Here is a 15,768-nt window from a genome sequence, read left to right as displayed (position 1 = left end):
AACCCCAGCCCCTTGACATTATTTAAATATTACACAATAAATATATATATCCAAACATTACATGATACACCATAAATATTTTTTTGTACTGGGGTTTGAACCCAAGGGCACTTTTCCACTGAGACACTCCCCAGCCCTTTCTTTTTAATTTTGACACAGGGTCTTGCTTAAATTATGAGCCTGGCTTCAAACTTGTGATCCTTCTGCCTCAGGCTCCCAAGTAGCTGAGATGACAGGCATGTATCACCACCCCAGGCTATTATGTACAATTTTTATGCTTTAAGGTATCAGTTAAACATTTAAGTTAAACATAAACAATTTTAAAACTTATATTTCATTTTAAGAATTCTAATAAATCTATACCAAAAATAAAAATGCCTTTTTATTTTGTGCCCACTTATCCACAAGATCCTCATTCTGACATGTAATATCAACCATGAATTCACCCTCATAGCCAGTTGTACACTATTCAACCCAAGCTTCTGATTGTGGGGAGAGTTATATGAATCCATACATGAGATAAATACCATGAACTCCACATTGTAAAATGATGCATAAAAAAAACTGGTGGAATCCAAGTATATTCTGTGGTCCAGTTAATTACCTTTCACCAAACATCAATTTGTTTGTTTTGATAATGTATTCTAGTGTGTAAATTTATACCATTAGGGTAATCTGGGAGAGGTACCAATGACATTTTGGTGATTTGTCTTAAAGTTGCAATTCTATAATTATACAATAAAAATTTTAGAAATATATACATTTTGACAATAAATCATATGGTATCTTAAGCCAAATGTACATAGTTTAGTGACTCCCTTTAGTCTTCCTTTCTGGACTTTATAGTTATTTCATATAACTTCCCTGAGTTAATATAGCAAGACACCTAAACATAGGGCAAAAGTTCATGGTTCCTACATTGGCAGGAAAATGCGAGCATCATGTTGAGTGAATTAAGTCAGACTCAAAAAGTCAAGGATCATGTTTTCTCTCATATGCAGAAGACAGAAAATAAGAGGTAAGATGGGGCTACGGTTGTGGCTCAGTGGTAGAGCGCTCGCCTAGCACATACGAAGCGCTGGATTCAATCCTCATAAATAAATAAATAAATAAATAAATAAATAAATAAAGGTATAAAAAAATAAGGAGTAAGAAAGGACATCATGATGCCCTTCAATAGATGAATGGATATAAAAAACATGTGACCTATATAAACAATGGAATATTACTCAGCAATAAAAGAGAATAAAATCATGGCATTTGCAGGTAAATGGATAAAGTAGAGAAGATAATGCTAAGTGAAGTTAGCCAATCCCAAAAAACTAAATGCCAAATGTTTTCTTTGATATAAGGAAGCTAATTCATAGTGGGATAGGGAGCAGGGGCTTGGGAGGAATAGATGAACCCTAGATAGGGCAGAGGGGTTGGAGGGGAAGGGAGGGGCATGGGGTAATTAATGATGGTGAAATGTGATGATCATTACTATCCAAAGTACATGTATGAAGACACAAATTGGTGTGAATATACTGTGTATATAACCAGAGATATGAAAAATTGTGCTCTGTATATGTAATAGGAATAGTAATGCATTCTGCTGTCATATATAAATTAAAAAGTCTCTTTTTAGTATTTGACCTCATTTTTTACATAAAAAAAGAAAGGACATCATGAAAATACAAGGGACATTACTAGGCTAGAGGGAAAAGATCAGAGAGATGGAAAAAGAGAAGGGAAGAGGCTATACTGGGGAATAAAACTGATCAAATTTTGTTATGTGCTTATACAAATGTTCCACAAAGAATCCCCCTATTCTGTATAATTATTATTTTTCAATGGGAAAAAAATGGACCATAAAAAATCTTGACTCTCTGAATAGAATTCAGGTGAAAAAAAAATCTCTCACTACCTCCCAAAACTGCATCTCAGTTGAGGAATATGGCTGAATTCTGAAGAGAAAAATGTAGATCAGAATGATATATGCAACTTCTAGGCTTGGCTTATAAAACTCTTCTATGTAATCCTCTACCCATTATCTTTTTCCAATTGAATATGGAAACCATATGTTGAAGATGACAGTGCCTTCACCAGCTGGATAGCATGAAACATGTGCCTCCCACATTTCAGTACTAACTGAATTTTGAGAGCCTATCCATTATAGCAATTAGCGCAGCTTTAGCAACACGTTGAGAATATTAAAATAAGTCAGTAATCAGTATTAAATAACAAAACTGGATAATTCATCGCCACACTGGAACCTTGGCAAGTTCAAATTCCACATTTTTCAGTCTTTAACAGTAATAGTTTCATTTCCATGCTTAAATCTTCACAATAGTAAAATAACATGACAGATGTAAAGTTTAATGATAGATTTTTAAAATACCAAGGAGGAAAAAGAGATCATCAAAGAGTGAGGTTGATAAGCAAACTCTGAATTTCTTAAACATTCTTCAAATATTCCTTCCATGCTTGAAGGAATGATGTTCAGGATCCCAGACATTACAGAGTTCTCAGATAAATTCAAACAAAACTATTATAACAGAGCAAACTGAAAGTTCACTTAAGGTTAAGATCGGGTTAAAAAAGGCATGAAAATAAGGAAGCTTTTTAAAAAAGATTAAGAGAAACAGGATGTGAACACTTCTAAGAAAGAAAGAATGAAATTTTTTATTCAATAATGAAAGTCAAATTTAAAATAAGGAATAGTACACATATTGAGATTTAGTATTAGCATGAAAGGAGAGAATATCATTTGAAGCAAATATGGCTTATAACCGATATGGCTTTTCAAGACAGTGCTTATAAAAAACAACACAAGTTAATTAGTGGCTTAACAGTTACAGAGAGAAATTTCAATTAAAAGGGTTTTTTACCTTATGCCTCCTTACCCTCAGCTAGATTTAACAAATAGAAAAGTCTTACTAGAAGATTCTGAGAACCTTTTATATAAAATACACATCAACTATACTTGTCTTATTTACTGGATAATTATACTGTATTATGTTTAAATAGTAACATATAGGAAGAAAGGTCTGGAATAACATTCAAATATCAGTATCAATATATCAATATCATCATTTGCAACAGAAAATGATGCAATGTTCCCAAGCATTACCATCATAAGCTAAAGGGAATTTTCTTAAAGATTCTTCCCATCGCTACCTTCATGTCTCTGTTCCTCAAGCTGTAGATGAAGGGGTTCAGCATGGGAGTCACCACCGTGTACATCAAAGCCATGAAAGTATCTTTCACAGTAGAGTTATTAGTTGATGGACATAAATAGAGTCCAATGACCGTCCCATAGAACAGCGACACCACAGACAAGTGGGAGCCACAGGTGGAGAAGGCCTTATGGATACCTCGAGCAGAAGGGACCTTGAGAATGGAGGACACGATGCGCCCATAGGAAAGAAGAATGAGGACAAATGGAATGAGAAGAATGAGGCCTGCTGTGATGAATATCACCAACTCATTGACATGAGTGTCGGAGCAGGACAGCTTCAGAAGGGCAGACATATCACAGAAAAAATGGGGAATCACATTCTCTGCACAGAAACACAATCTGGCCATAAGCAGGGTATGGAGCATGGCATGGAACACGGTCAGCACCCAGGACAGTACCACCAGGGAGAGACAGAGCTTGGGGCTCATGATGGTGGTGTAATGTAGGGGAAAGCAGATGGCCACATAGCGGTCATAGGCCATGGCCACTAGAAGGAAGCTCTCCAGGTCTCCAAAAAGCAGAAAGAAGTACATTTGGGTCAGGCAGCCTGCATAGGGAATGGATGGAACTTGACTCTGCATGTTCTGTAGCAATTTGGGCATTGTAACAGAGGAAAAGCAGAGGTCAGAGAAGGACAAGTTGCTGAGAAACAAATACATGGGAGTGTGGAGATGGGAGTTCAGGTAAATGAGGACAATAATGATGAGATTCCCAAGGACAGTAGTAAGATACATGGCCAGGAATAAGGCATAGAATAGGTTTTGGTGTTCTGGCTGGATGGGCAGGCCCAGGAGGAGGAATTCTGAGATGATAGATTGGTTTCTTCCTATCATGCTCTATCTCCAGTATCTTTAAGAGAAAATAATAGGGTTCTTTTAAAATATAAATAATAAGCAAACCTATTTCTATGATGTGCAGTCTCTTTGCATATTTGATCTCATTGATCATGCACTCAGTATTCAAAACCACATCTACAATGAGATTATGACACACCATTCAATCCAAGCCATCTCTCAGACTTAGGTTCCTCACTTATCATTGAACGTAACAATGCTGACTCTTCTCTCCCTTCTGATATAATCTCATCTACTAGATTCTGTGTGATCATATTGGTTCTTCTGATATTCCATGGACATTTATTATCAACAATTACGACTGCTTTCTTCTCTGACAGTGTCTTGCATATCATTGTTTCTGAGCTCTTCCCTAAATACTCTTCTCTTATAATTCTGTAGATACAGACCTTTACATGCTCACCTAATCTCATGGCATTGATTGCCATCTAAACAGATGATGAACAGCTCTATCGCCTTCAGTTCCCTGTCACCAACAGCTTACTGATTAGCTTCCCATGGGTATACCACAACCATCTGCAGCTCAACAGATCCCAAATGAAACTCATGATGCACTCTACCCTCTCCCTTTCCACTCCTCCAGTCTCTCATACCTCAATAAAAGGAATCCAGGCTCAAGTCAGACACCCAAAAGCTGTACTGTATCTGTTCATTTCCCTCTCCATCAACAGCTCACCTAGCAAGCCCTATAGATTCTGCCACTTCATTCTCTAATTCATCTACTCTATCCCAAGTGCCACAAGCTGGACCAGGCAGTCGGCATATCACTTAATTCTCTAATTCATTTACCTTTTATCCCAACTGCCACATCTGGACTGGGCTGAGGACATACTTTGTCTGGACTTTAGAACAGCCTATTGTTTCATCTCCCTGCTTCCATGCTCTCTCTCCCTCAAAACTCATCCCACTTTCATCCCACTCTTATCCTACTCATCAAACTCTTATTTTTAGCTGACTTCCCACCAGAGCATAAACTCCATGCAGGAAAGACCATGTCTACATTCATGACAGCAACAGAGCCAATATAAGGCATGGTACCAGAATATGGCCAGTGTTTCATGAATATTTGTTGGCTGTCCTTAAGGCTGAGATATACATTCAGCAAAATTCACAGAAGCTTTGTAATGAATCTGACCTAACTTTCCTATGTACATGTGTGAATATACCACAGTGTATCTAAACATTATGTATATCACAAAGCACTAATTTAAAAATCAAGCAATTAGGGCTAGGGGTGTGGCTCAGTGGTAGAGTGCTTGCCTCCCAAGTGTGAGGCACTGGGTTCAATCCTCAGCACCACATAAAAATAAATAAATAAAAATATTGTGTCTATCTATGACTAAAAAAATGTAAAAGAAAAACAAACAACTATATGTTAATAGCAGAGAAATCAGAGTAGAAGGAAGGTGTAAGAGTTCTGTGTTTGGGATTAGGGTCTCTGATGACAGCTTCATGATTGTGGCATGCTTGATGGCTAAGGAAGTTTCTGTGCAATGGCACTGAATGCCTGGCTCCTAGGAAATGCCTGGCTGTTGTAGCAATGCTCTGCATGAGAAGGCTCTATATTAGAGTCTTATCAGCCTCACCCTTGATCTCAGGCACACAGCTCCTAGAAATAAAGAAACTCTCTTTTAAACAACCACAATGTTTCACCAAGCTCTGCTGCACCTGAACCTGTCCACATAACAGTAACTTGAAACAATGAATTTTCTTGAGAGCTCCACAAAACTCCTAACATTGCAACTATAGTATGTAACTGAGGAATAAGCTGCATAATGTTGCTAACTCTGTAACCTGCCTAATGACATAATGAACAATAATATACTACTGATGCCAGTGACCTAATGTAACCTATTGATATAAATAAAGCTGGCAGCTTGGACAAGGGGCATTCTGCCATTCAGCCTTGCACATTGAACATTTCCTTTTGTTTCCTTCATAGGAAGGGAACAGGGGTCAGAGTGGTGAAGAAAAACGAAAGCACTGGGGACTCAATTAGGGCAAATTATATTCCAAGCTTTTGTAATTATATCAAAAATGAACCCTAATATATGTATAACTAAAAAGAATCCATTAAAATACTATTTTGATTGTAAGCTTATAATAAATAATAAAATCAGGAAAAGTTCAAAGGCAACAAATTCCCTTTGAGGTTAGAATCACTACTCCTACCTACATCCTCCCAGAAGAACTCACTAGCTTGAACTGTGTACATTAGATTTTGACCATTTATTACAGAATACATGACTTAAGATCCATGGAGAATATTAGATAACTCAATCACATTAGTCTTTATCCTGACCACACTGACATTTTGCTTCTTGTGTTGTTATTCACATGACTCATTGATATCGGTGTGAAAAATGTTAATCCAATAGAGAGGTTTAGTAATTTAGGGCGAATTAAAGTAATGAAGATATTTTCTACCTTTGAGACCTCACTCCAGTTCCTCTCCAGATATCCATACTCAGAGTACCTCACAGATAAGGAAAATGAAGGGGGACATTAAGGTACATGGGAAGTTCCTTCCTTAAACAGACATACTGAATCCAATTGCTGGAATTTTCACCCTGCTGATGATGTCTAACGTAGTCACATTAATGGTTTTTACATCTGCCATAATATACAGGTATTTCAGACAGGAAAGTGATCAATGAAATTTTATACACATAATTCCTCAGAATGTGGCTTCCCTGGGAAATGAGTGGGATGCATCTTTGGCTTCAGGGGTCTTAATTGGGAATCACAAAGTACAGAACCACTCTCAGATGGTGCCACTGATTGGGCATAAGCATTTTATTGCTCCCATAATGCCACCTCTCATCTTTCTCACCTCTACATCTGTAGTTCTGAGTCTAGACTGTATATAAGACTCACAAAAGATAGTGCTTCCAAAATGGCAATCTAACATATGAAGCACATGGTTGTTAAATTTTGGTTTGGATTTAAAAGTTTTACTGTGGGACTTGCTTAAAATTCAACATTTTAAAAGATAAAATTTCACATTTGGTGGTGCTAACTCTACTGATCTACAGACTATACTTTGAGTAATAACATCAAACATTTTTATTTTTTTCATGTAAGATTTAATTAACACTAAAGTAAATTTTTAATTTTTTATTGTGGATTGTTAATATTTATTTTTAAAGTACCAATTTCTTTGCCATCCCCCATCAAATGTGATCAAAATCTCTCTGAGGGGGACTATGGCATTTTTAAAGCTCCTTGAATAATTCAATTATACAAAGATAAAGAACTTTTGTAAATGCCTACCTCATAGACACATCAGTATGCTAAATGATACAATCTTGAGAGAATACACTGCATAGTAATACTAACGAATGCTATCATTAATAAAAAAAAATTGTTAAGTGGGAAAATTTAGTCAGAATATTTTTACAACATGGAAAATTGATGGAAAACAGGAATTTATCATACCTGAAGAAGTATCCTGAAGAGAAGAATGGGAAGAGCAGGAAGGGAGGGTAGTGGCTGTGCTCAGGAAGAGTCTGCAAACTTTCTGTTCAAGGGCATTGTGAGAAGTAGCCATGGTCTGAGGCTAGGGCCTCACCTGTCAGCAGCGCAGCTCCTGCACTTGGCTCTGGCTCTGGCCCTCGGTGCCTGTGAGCTGGGTGCTTTCAGATCTGGGGCAGTGGTGGCCAGATCACCATATAACTATCAATGGATATAATCTACACACACACACACACACACACACACACACACACACACAACCATCTTTGGGGTTCTCAGTTCTTAAAGAGTGTTCAAGACATATCATAATCACTGTCGTGGAACTGTGACAGGAATTAGGAGTACATGTTCATGAAAGGACTTGGAATAGCTTTGCCCATTCTAAGTGCTTGGAGCCACTAACTCCCATGTCATCACTATCATGGGTGGGAAAGAACAAGCTACTCTCCCTACTTCTCAGCATCTCGAATGCTTAGCCCTCTTTGTTGACGGCCAGTTTGTGACCCCCCCCCCCCTGTCTCCCTATTTGGCTCTTGGTTCCTGGCTCTTGCTGGCTATTTTGCAAGGAAGCTGGAAGATGCTTACAGCAGGTTACCTTGTACTCTACACACAGAAGGTGGTTCTTGATTCCATGTGCCAGCAACCCTGGTTTCATATCTCCTGTAGTTGGGGCAGGGTCCTGTTTATATCTGGATCATATAGTTTAAGTCAACTGTGGACTTTATCTTGCTTTTGTTTTTACAAATCTACCCTGGAAAATGATGTGAGGCCTCTTGTGCTTCAGGAATCCCACAGGCTCTGAGCCCAGTGTGTTTAAAATCTTACTGGTAAGAATTTACTGTTGAATGGTCGACAATGTTGATGGATGAAGGAGAATTTTGTTTTACTTTTTCCTTTAAGAAAATAGTTGTGTGGGGCTGAGGTTGTTGCTCAATGGTAAAGCACTTGCCTAGCATCTGTGAGGCACTGGGTTCAATCCTCAGCACCACATAAAAATAAATAAATAATGAAGGTATTGTGTCCACCTACAACTAAAATACACACATATTTTAATTTATATATAGATATATGTGTGTGTGTGTGTGTGTGTAAAAATATATTTTTACTAATACTAATATGTATATGTATACTAATGTATACTAATACTATATGAATATGTATACTAATACATATATATATTTTACTAATATATACTAACATATTTTACTAATATACTATAAATATATAATATTTTTACATATATATATAAATATAAAAAAAGACAGCTGTGAAAAATGATAAGAGTGATGACTGAAAAGTTTGGGGACACCTTTAATAAAAATGCAAGTGTACTTTGGTTTATGCTGTGCACATACTTCTGAAAAGTTGAAGTCACTTAGTGAACAAAACAGGGGAGTCACTCACTGGAAGAAACCAAAAGGTGACCCCTTTGGAAATACACAAAATCATCTTATTGTGTTGCAAATCCAGTTCTTGGGTTGTGTGTTATTTATATCAAGTGAGATAGACTTATACTAAAATATTCAAGGATTTTTGGATTTTTAAATCTGACTTAAAAGAGAACTCGCCAACTGATCTGTGAAGCCACCTCTTTATCAGAATTCATACTAGTTTGAAATAGCACAAGTGCACACTTCTTTTAAATAAGATTTAAAAAACCTTTGCCCTGCTAGTTGTAATCTCACTATGTATACACAACTAGAAAGGTTGAAGGGAGTTGCAGAGAGTGAGGGTGGAGACCCTGCCACGCACATTTCTCCCAATAATCAACTTCTTTAATCTTTAAAACAAGAAAAGTATCCTGAATATCATACAACTTGGGGAATCAAGAGCCTCAGGCAGACAGACACTAAGACACCAGCTCATTCACCCTCCTGACTACTTACCCAGAGTGTCTGAGGATGACTCTAGGGCCCAGAGCCAAGATATTGCTCCCCTTCATTCATTATGGGCTATGAAGTCACAGCCTCTGTAGTCATCACCCATGTCTGTCCTGCACCTGCTTTCATTTCTCAATGTACTTATCCCTGGGCCTAAGGGGCTCTGCATCCCAGAGGAGTCCACATCCTGGAGCAACTCATTAAAAACAAAATAATTATGCAGTACCTCCCTAGGACAAGTTTTCTCAGAGTCTTGTATTTTTGACTGATTACAGCCACTGATCACACCTGACTATACTTTGGGGAAAGGTGGGGATGGAGAAAAGCTCCATGACGCATGCTTTCTCACTGCCGGCCTAAGGAGTGGAGTAGTCTTGTATAACTGCAGTCTATATTTTGGGAGATAAAGAATAGTATTTGAAGAAACCATAAATTAAGCAAAAGCCAGACTGTGAATATCTCAGGAGTATAAGAGTTGATGTTTTACCCTTTGGACAAGAAGCTATAAGTAATCTCTGAGTTGAATAACACCATGAAAGACACATATTTCAAGAATTTTTCAAGAGTAAAAGAATCTCTCACTACAACTGAACTCCTCATAACCACACTACAGGAGAGAAATAAGCCTTCTTTACAGGGATTAGAATTCAACAACCCAAAGACATGTAGATATATAGGAAGGACAGGGATAAAAGATGGACTCTCACAGATCTTGTTCCATTTTTCCTCAGGCCAAAATATAAAAAGAAAATCCAAATTTGCATCCCACTAAGTTAATTCTAGCTCCTTACCTCTTTAGGAAAATTTTAATAGCACCCATCACCACCGTGCTCCCAACCAGTCTCTGTCAGATTATTTTGCAGCCAGTTTTTCCTTACCCTGCAATTGATCATGAAACTATAATTGATATTTATAACTCCTTCTTCAAAACCTCTTCCATGTTTCCTTTTTCATAACTTTGGCTACATTCAACCTTCATTCCTAGGGAATCTGAATCCCCAGTATTTTCCCCCTTTATTGGGTTACTATAATAATTTCCCATTAACATTTACTTTTGACACCCTCCCCCAGAATCTCCTGGATATCAGAATGGTCTCTTCCTTTCCTCATTACGTAGAAAAAGGCAAATTTCCTTTATTAACTGGGATTGGATTGCCTCAGGCAATATACTAACTCTCTTATTTGTCTGTTGTTCAGTGACATAAAGAACCCTAAATTGCTAACTGACAGAATGAAACCACTGAAGCATTCTTGGTAGAAGCATTCCTTCCTTGTGAATTATAGCAGACACTTCTTGTGTACCACTTCAAATTCTTTCAGCCATCATCTTTTACTTAAGACATGGCTGCAATAAGCAGTTCTGCACAGATTTCAACCACTAGCCTGTGTAGTTAGTTTGACAGCATTACCTCAGACATGTTCCATATGCTCCTTATGTCCTGCCATTAGGTCCCTCTGATTCCATGGAGGGAATATCATGGAAAAAAACAGCTCAACTCTCACACATGCAGAACTGGTAAGTGCAGAGGAGTTAATATCAATTCTTACAGGTGCTAAATGCTGATGAATACAGGCTTCAGTCACTCTTAATGGAGCCAAGTCATTAAGCCTTCCTAGTATTGGGTATATCGTCTTCGCTATTTAATATTCCTATATTTCTCACTTCTCACAATGAGATACAATCCTCAAACTTGCACTTAAGACTTTGTCTCAAGTCTCTTTATTGATTTTTTAAAAAACAAATGACTGAGGAATGCATTACAATTCTTATTAAATATATATAGCACAATTTTTCATATATCTGGTTGTATATAAAATATGTTGATACCCATTCCTGTCTTCAGACATGTACTTTGGATAATGACGTCAATCACATTTCTGCTTTTTAAAAAAAAAATTGGGGGGAAGGGCATTAACAGGCTATGAAAGAAAGTAAAATCTATAATCTCTAAGCCAACAAAGCCCCAAACTGTAGTGGTGGGAAGCAAAAATTCTGTGAGTGTGTTATTTGGCTTAATAATGAAAGACATCCTGTTATCATCCCTTTGATTCCCAGAACTGTGAATCATGTCTATGGGAAAAACAGCACCATATGTGGGTTTCTGGTTCAAAGTACATGTCATAATCTATAATAAGAGACTACAATGACTTTTCTAGTACTCTTAATTTTTGTTATTCTGTTTAGTACTTTGTTCCAAGCAAACTTGAAAAAATATTGGACATAGAGTAGATTCTCATAAATATTTGAAGTAGTGCTTTAAATCAAATGTACTAAAATCCAAATGATAAAGAGAAGATAAGCATAGCCTCCGCACCAAGATAAAATGCATGAAGCGTTCCATATCTTTCTTAAGAGACAAACATGTCATTAACATATAAAAACAGGTTTGTGTTTTAAGGAAGAAAAAGAAGCATTTCAAGAAAAATGAGAAATTATATCCCATCTGATTCAAATGTATGATATGTCAAGATCATTGTACTGTCATGTGTAACTAATTAAAACAAATTTTAAAAAGAAGCATTTAAGAATGAGAAACGGCAGGCAGGTTAGTACAGCTGAAGATTGTAACTAGTGGGAAAGAACTCAAATACCTAGCACTAGAGTTTATACCTTGTTACTTGTTGTTAAAACATTTTAGGGGAGACCCAATATGGCGGCAGGCAGGGAGGCAGCACTTTCAGTACCTCCTCAATCACGGGGACAGAGAGACGCATTAATACATTCAGATTCAGACTGGGGGAGATGGCGGCAAATAGAGTGTATCACCGCCGTGTACCGCGTCACTGCGCAGGTGAATAACGAGTTAGAACGGCCAAAAGCTATCTTGTTAGGAATTTCCAGCAAAATTGGGGTGCACCAAAACCTAGAGGAAGGGTTTCCATCACCCGAGGATCGGTTACTGGGGCTCAATCGCGACTGAACCGTGTGCACGGAGATTCAGGCTGATTGATCGACGGCCCGCCCCGCTGCTAGAGACTGCGGCGCACTGAGAAACGGCGTGCCAGCAACGCAGAGGAACAGTGCTGCTGATTCTGTGGGGTCCTGCCGGCTGTGCCCTCACTGTGCTCCGGGCTGAGTTCTGGGATTGAAACAGGAGAAGGAAGCGGTCCAGTTCTGTCCTTCACACCGGACAGCCCACTGAGGAAGCCAGCGGCCACCATCTTAGAGAGCTGACGTCACCATCGCCAGTTTCCCACAGATCGCAGCAAGTTCAGTGATAGAACAGGTGTGTGACATTTAGCCCATCTCCCATACAGCGGGGAAATCGCATAAAATCTCTCCCTGGCTTTCCGGGGGCGTGATTAACAGAGTGAGCGTGAATAGAGGCGTGGGGAAAGGTAAAGGCACCTGACCTCCAACTCCCACCAGCAGCGAAAATGAAACGTGTCTCGCCAGCTCTCCGAAGAGTGGCTATCGGAGGGAATCAAAACAACAGGGGGCCGGTTCCCAATAGCCTTGCTCCACATCCAGGAAACTGCAGGCCCAGAGTGTAGCTTGAACTGCAGAGAGGTATCACACTGGGGAAGGCCTGTCTGGCAGGAGAAGCGAGGAGACTAGAGACCAGGAATAAACCTAAGCTAACAGGTTTGGAGAGACACCAGGTGGGGGAGGTGGGAGCGGCCTCGCACGGATTGTTTCCTACAGCCGGAGGGCAAAATCTTGGCCCGGAAGGTACAGCACCACCTACTGGAAGCGAAGAAAACAGAAGCCTAACAGTGCCCTTTTTTAAAAATTTTTTTTTAATTTTTTAAATTTAATTTTTTAATTAATTTTTTTAATTGTAATTTTTATTTTACTGTATTTTATTTTTATCATTTCTTTTTTTCTCTTTCTTTCTTCTCTCCCTCTCTCTTTCTCTGTTTGCTTCCTTACCTGTTCCCTATCTTTCCTCTTAAGCATGACCACTCCAATTACGTATAATTTACTAAATGCAAATAGATGAATACTACGAGTCGGTCTATAGTCCGCCTAAGCCCTTAATTACCCCCAAATACTCCTGTCAATTCTCTTGTTAATATCTGCCTGCATTTGAGCAACCCCCCAAAGAAGCTAACATATACTAACCTCCATACTATCAAATCGCCCGACCTTACATAAAATCCTAAGTTCAAACCTCAATTCTCTATAGGCCATCAAAATCTGTAGGCCTTTAATGAAACTAATGAATTTACCTTAAATCACAATTAAATCCAACATCTCTAAACTCTGTCTCCCAACACAAAGGAGAGATCTTGGAGCTATAAAAACCAAAACAAATTTATAGGAGAAAACAGAAACACAGCAGTCAAACAGAGTTGGAAAGTAATGTGAGCACCATGAAAAACCAAGGGAAAAAAAGGATTACAAACAATGCATCACAACTTAAATTTACAGGAGAACCTAGAGGCATCAGAAAAATGGACAGAGAAAGAACTCAAGGCATACCTGACTCAGATGGAATGGAATCTTAGAGAAGTCATTAGACAGCAAGCCAAACAATGAAAGAATACTTTGAAAATGAATTGCATAAGCAAATTCAAATAGCAAAAAATGAACTCTACCAGGAGATAGAGATTTTAAAAAAAAAATCAAACAGTAATCCTAGAAATGCAGGAAACCATAAACCAAACTAAAAACTCAAACGAGAATATTACAAATAGACTAGATCAAATAGAAGTCAGAACATCAGATAATGAAGACAAAGTTTATCAACTCGAAAAGAATATAGTCAACACAGAAAGGATGGTAAGAAATCACGAGCAAGGCATCCAAGAGATATGGGATATCATAAAAAAAACCAAACTTGAGAGTCACTGGGATAGAAGAAGGTATAGAGGTTCAAACCAAAGGAATGAACAATCTGTTGAATGAAATAATCTTAGAAAACTTTCCAGATATGAAAGATGGAATGGATTGCCAAATCCTGGAAGCCTACAGGACCCCAAACATACAAAACCGTAATAGACCAACTCCAAGACACATAATTATGAAGATATCCAACATACAGAACAAGGACAGAATATTAAAAGCTACGAGAGAAAGGAGGTAGATTATATTCAGGGGTAAACCAATTAGGTTAACGGCTGATTTTTCATCACAGACGCTGAAAGCAAGAAGATCCTGGAACAACGTATTTCAAACGCTGAAAAATAATGGATTCCAACCAAGAATACTGTATCCAGCAAAATTAAGCTTCAGGTTTGACAATGAAATTAAAATATTTCACGACAAACAAAAGTTTAAAAAATTCGCAACCAGAAAACCAGCACTGCAAGGCATTTTGAGCAAAACACTACAAGAAGAGGAATTGAAAAACAGCACCCAAAACAAACAGTGGGAGGTAACTCAGTAAAGGGGGAAAAAAATAACCAAAGAAGAAAACCTAGCCAAATTAAAATAAATAAATAAATAAGCATGACTGGAAGTACAAACCATATATCAATAGTAACACTAAACATTAATGGTTTAAACTCACCAATCAAGAGACATAGGCTAGTAACCTGGATTAAAAAAACAGATCCAACAATATGCTGCCTTCAGGAGACTCATATGATAGGAAAAGACATACACAGGCTGAAGGTGAAAGGTTGGGAAAAATAATACCACTCATATGGTCCTCGGAAGCAAGCGGGAGTGGCCATACTCATATCGAATAAAATCAACTTCAAACCTAATTTAATCAAAAAGGATAAAGAAGGACACTATATACTGTTAAAAGGAACCATTCACCAACAAGACATAACAATTATCAATATGTATGCACCAAATAATGGTGCTACAACGTTCATAAAACAAACTCTCCTCAAGTTCAAGAGTCAAATAGACCACAACACAATAATTATGGGTGACTTCAACGCACCGCTCTCTCCATTGGACAGATCCTCCAGACAAAAGTTGAATAAAGAAACTATACAACTCAATAACACAATCAATAACCTAGACTTAACCGACATATATAGAATATATCAACCATCATCAAGTAGATACACGTTCTTCTCAGCAGCACATGGATCCTTCTCAAATACAGACTGTATATTATGCCATAGGGCAACCCTTAGTAAATATAAAGGTGTGGAGATAATACCATGCATCTTATCTGATCATAATGGAATGAAACTGGAAATCAATGATAAATGAAGAAAGGAAAAATCCTGCATCACCTGGAAAATGAACAATATGTTACTGAATGATCAATGGGTTACAGAAGACATAAAGGAGGAAATCAAAAAATTCTTAGAGATAAATGAAAATACAGACACAATATATCGGAATCTATGGGACACAATGAAAGCAGTTTTAAGAGGGAAATTCATTGCCTGGAGTTCATTCCTCAAAAAAAGAAAAAACCAACAAATAAAT

The 15,768-nt window shown here is 37.8% G+C and overlaps 1 protein-coding gene and 1 non-coding gene across 2 annotated transcripts; one reads left to right on the top strand and one right to left on the bottom strand.

Moving 5' to 3' along the window:
* Positions 1-3,114: 3,114 nt before the first annotated feature.
* Positions 3,115-4,053, bottom strand: LOC114080610 (olfactory receptor 1468). The gene has a single exon (XM_027922180.2). The coding sequence runs from the start codon at positions 4,051-4,053 to the stop codon at positions 3,115-3,117; it is 939 nt and encodes a 312-aa protein (XP_027777981.2).
* A 7,619-nt stretch (positions 4,054-11,672) lies between these two features.
* Positions 11,673-11,776, top strand: LOC114080615 (U6 spliceosomal RNA). Its single transcript, XR_003580629.1, has one exon. It is a non-coding gene; the product is annotated as a U6 spliceosomal RNA (small nuclear RNA).
* Positions 11,777-15,768: the final 3,992 nt, after the last annotated feature.

The sequence above is a fragment of the Marmota flaviventris genome, chromosome 17 (genome assembly GCF_047511675.1).
Source record: "Marmota flaviventris isolate mMarFla1 chromosome 17, mMarFla1.hap1, whole genome shotgun sequence".
NCBI lineage: Eukaryota > Metazoa > Chordata > Mammalia > Rodentia > Sciuridae > Marmota > Marmota flaviventris.
The sequence above is the reverse complement of the archived record's forward strand: the minus strand, read 5'-3'. Positions and strand labels throughout refer to the sequence as shown.

What these genes read in the sequence shown, in the direction of transcription:
- LOC114080610 (XM_027922180.2), bottom strand. Translation starts at nt 4,053, where the DNA reads ATGATAGGAAGAAACCAATCTATCATCTCAGAATTCCTCCTCCTGGGC.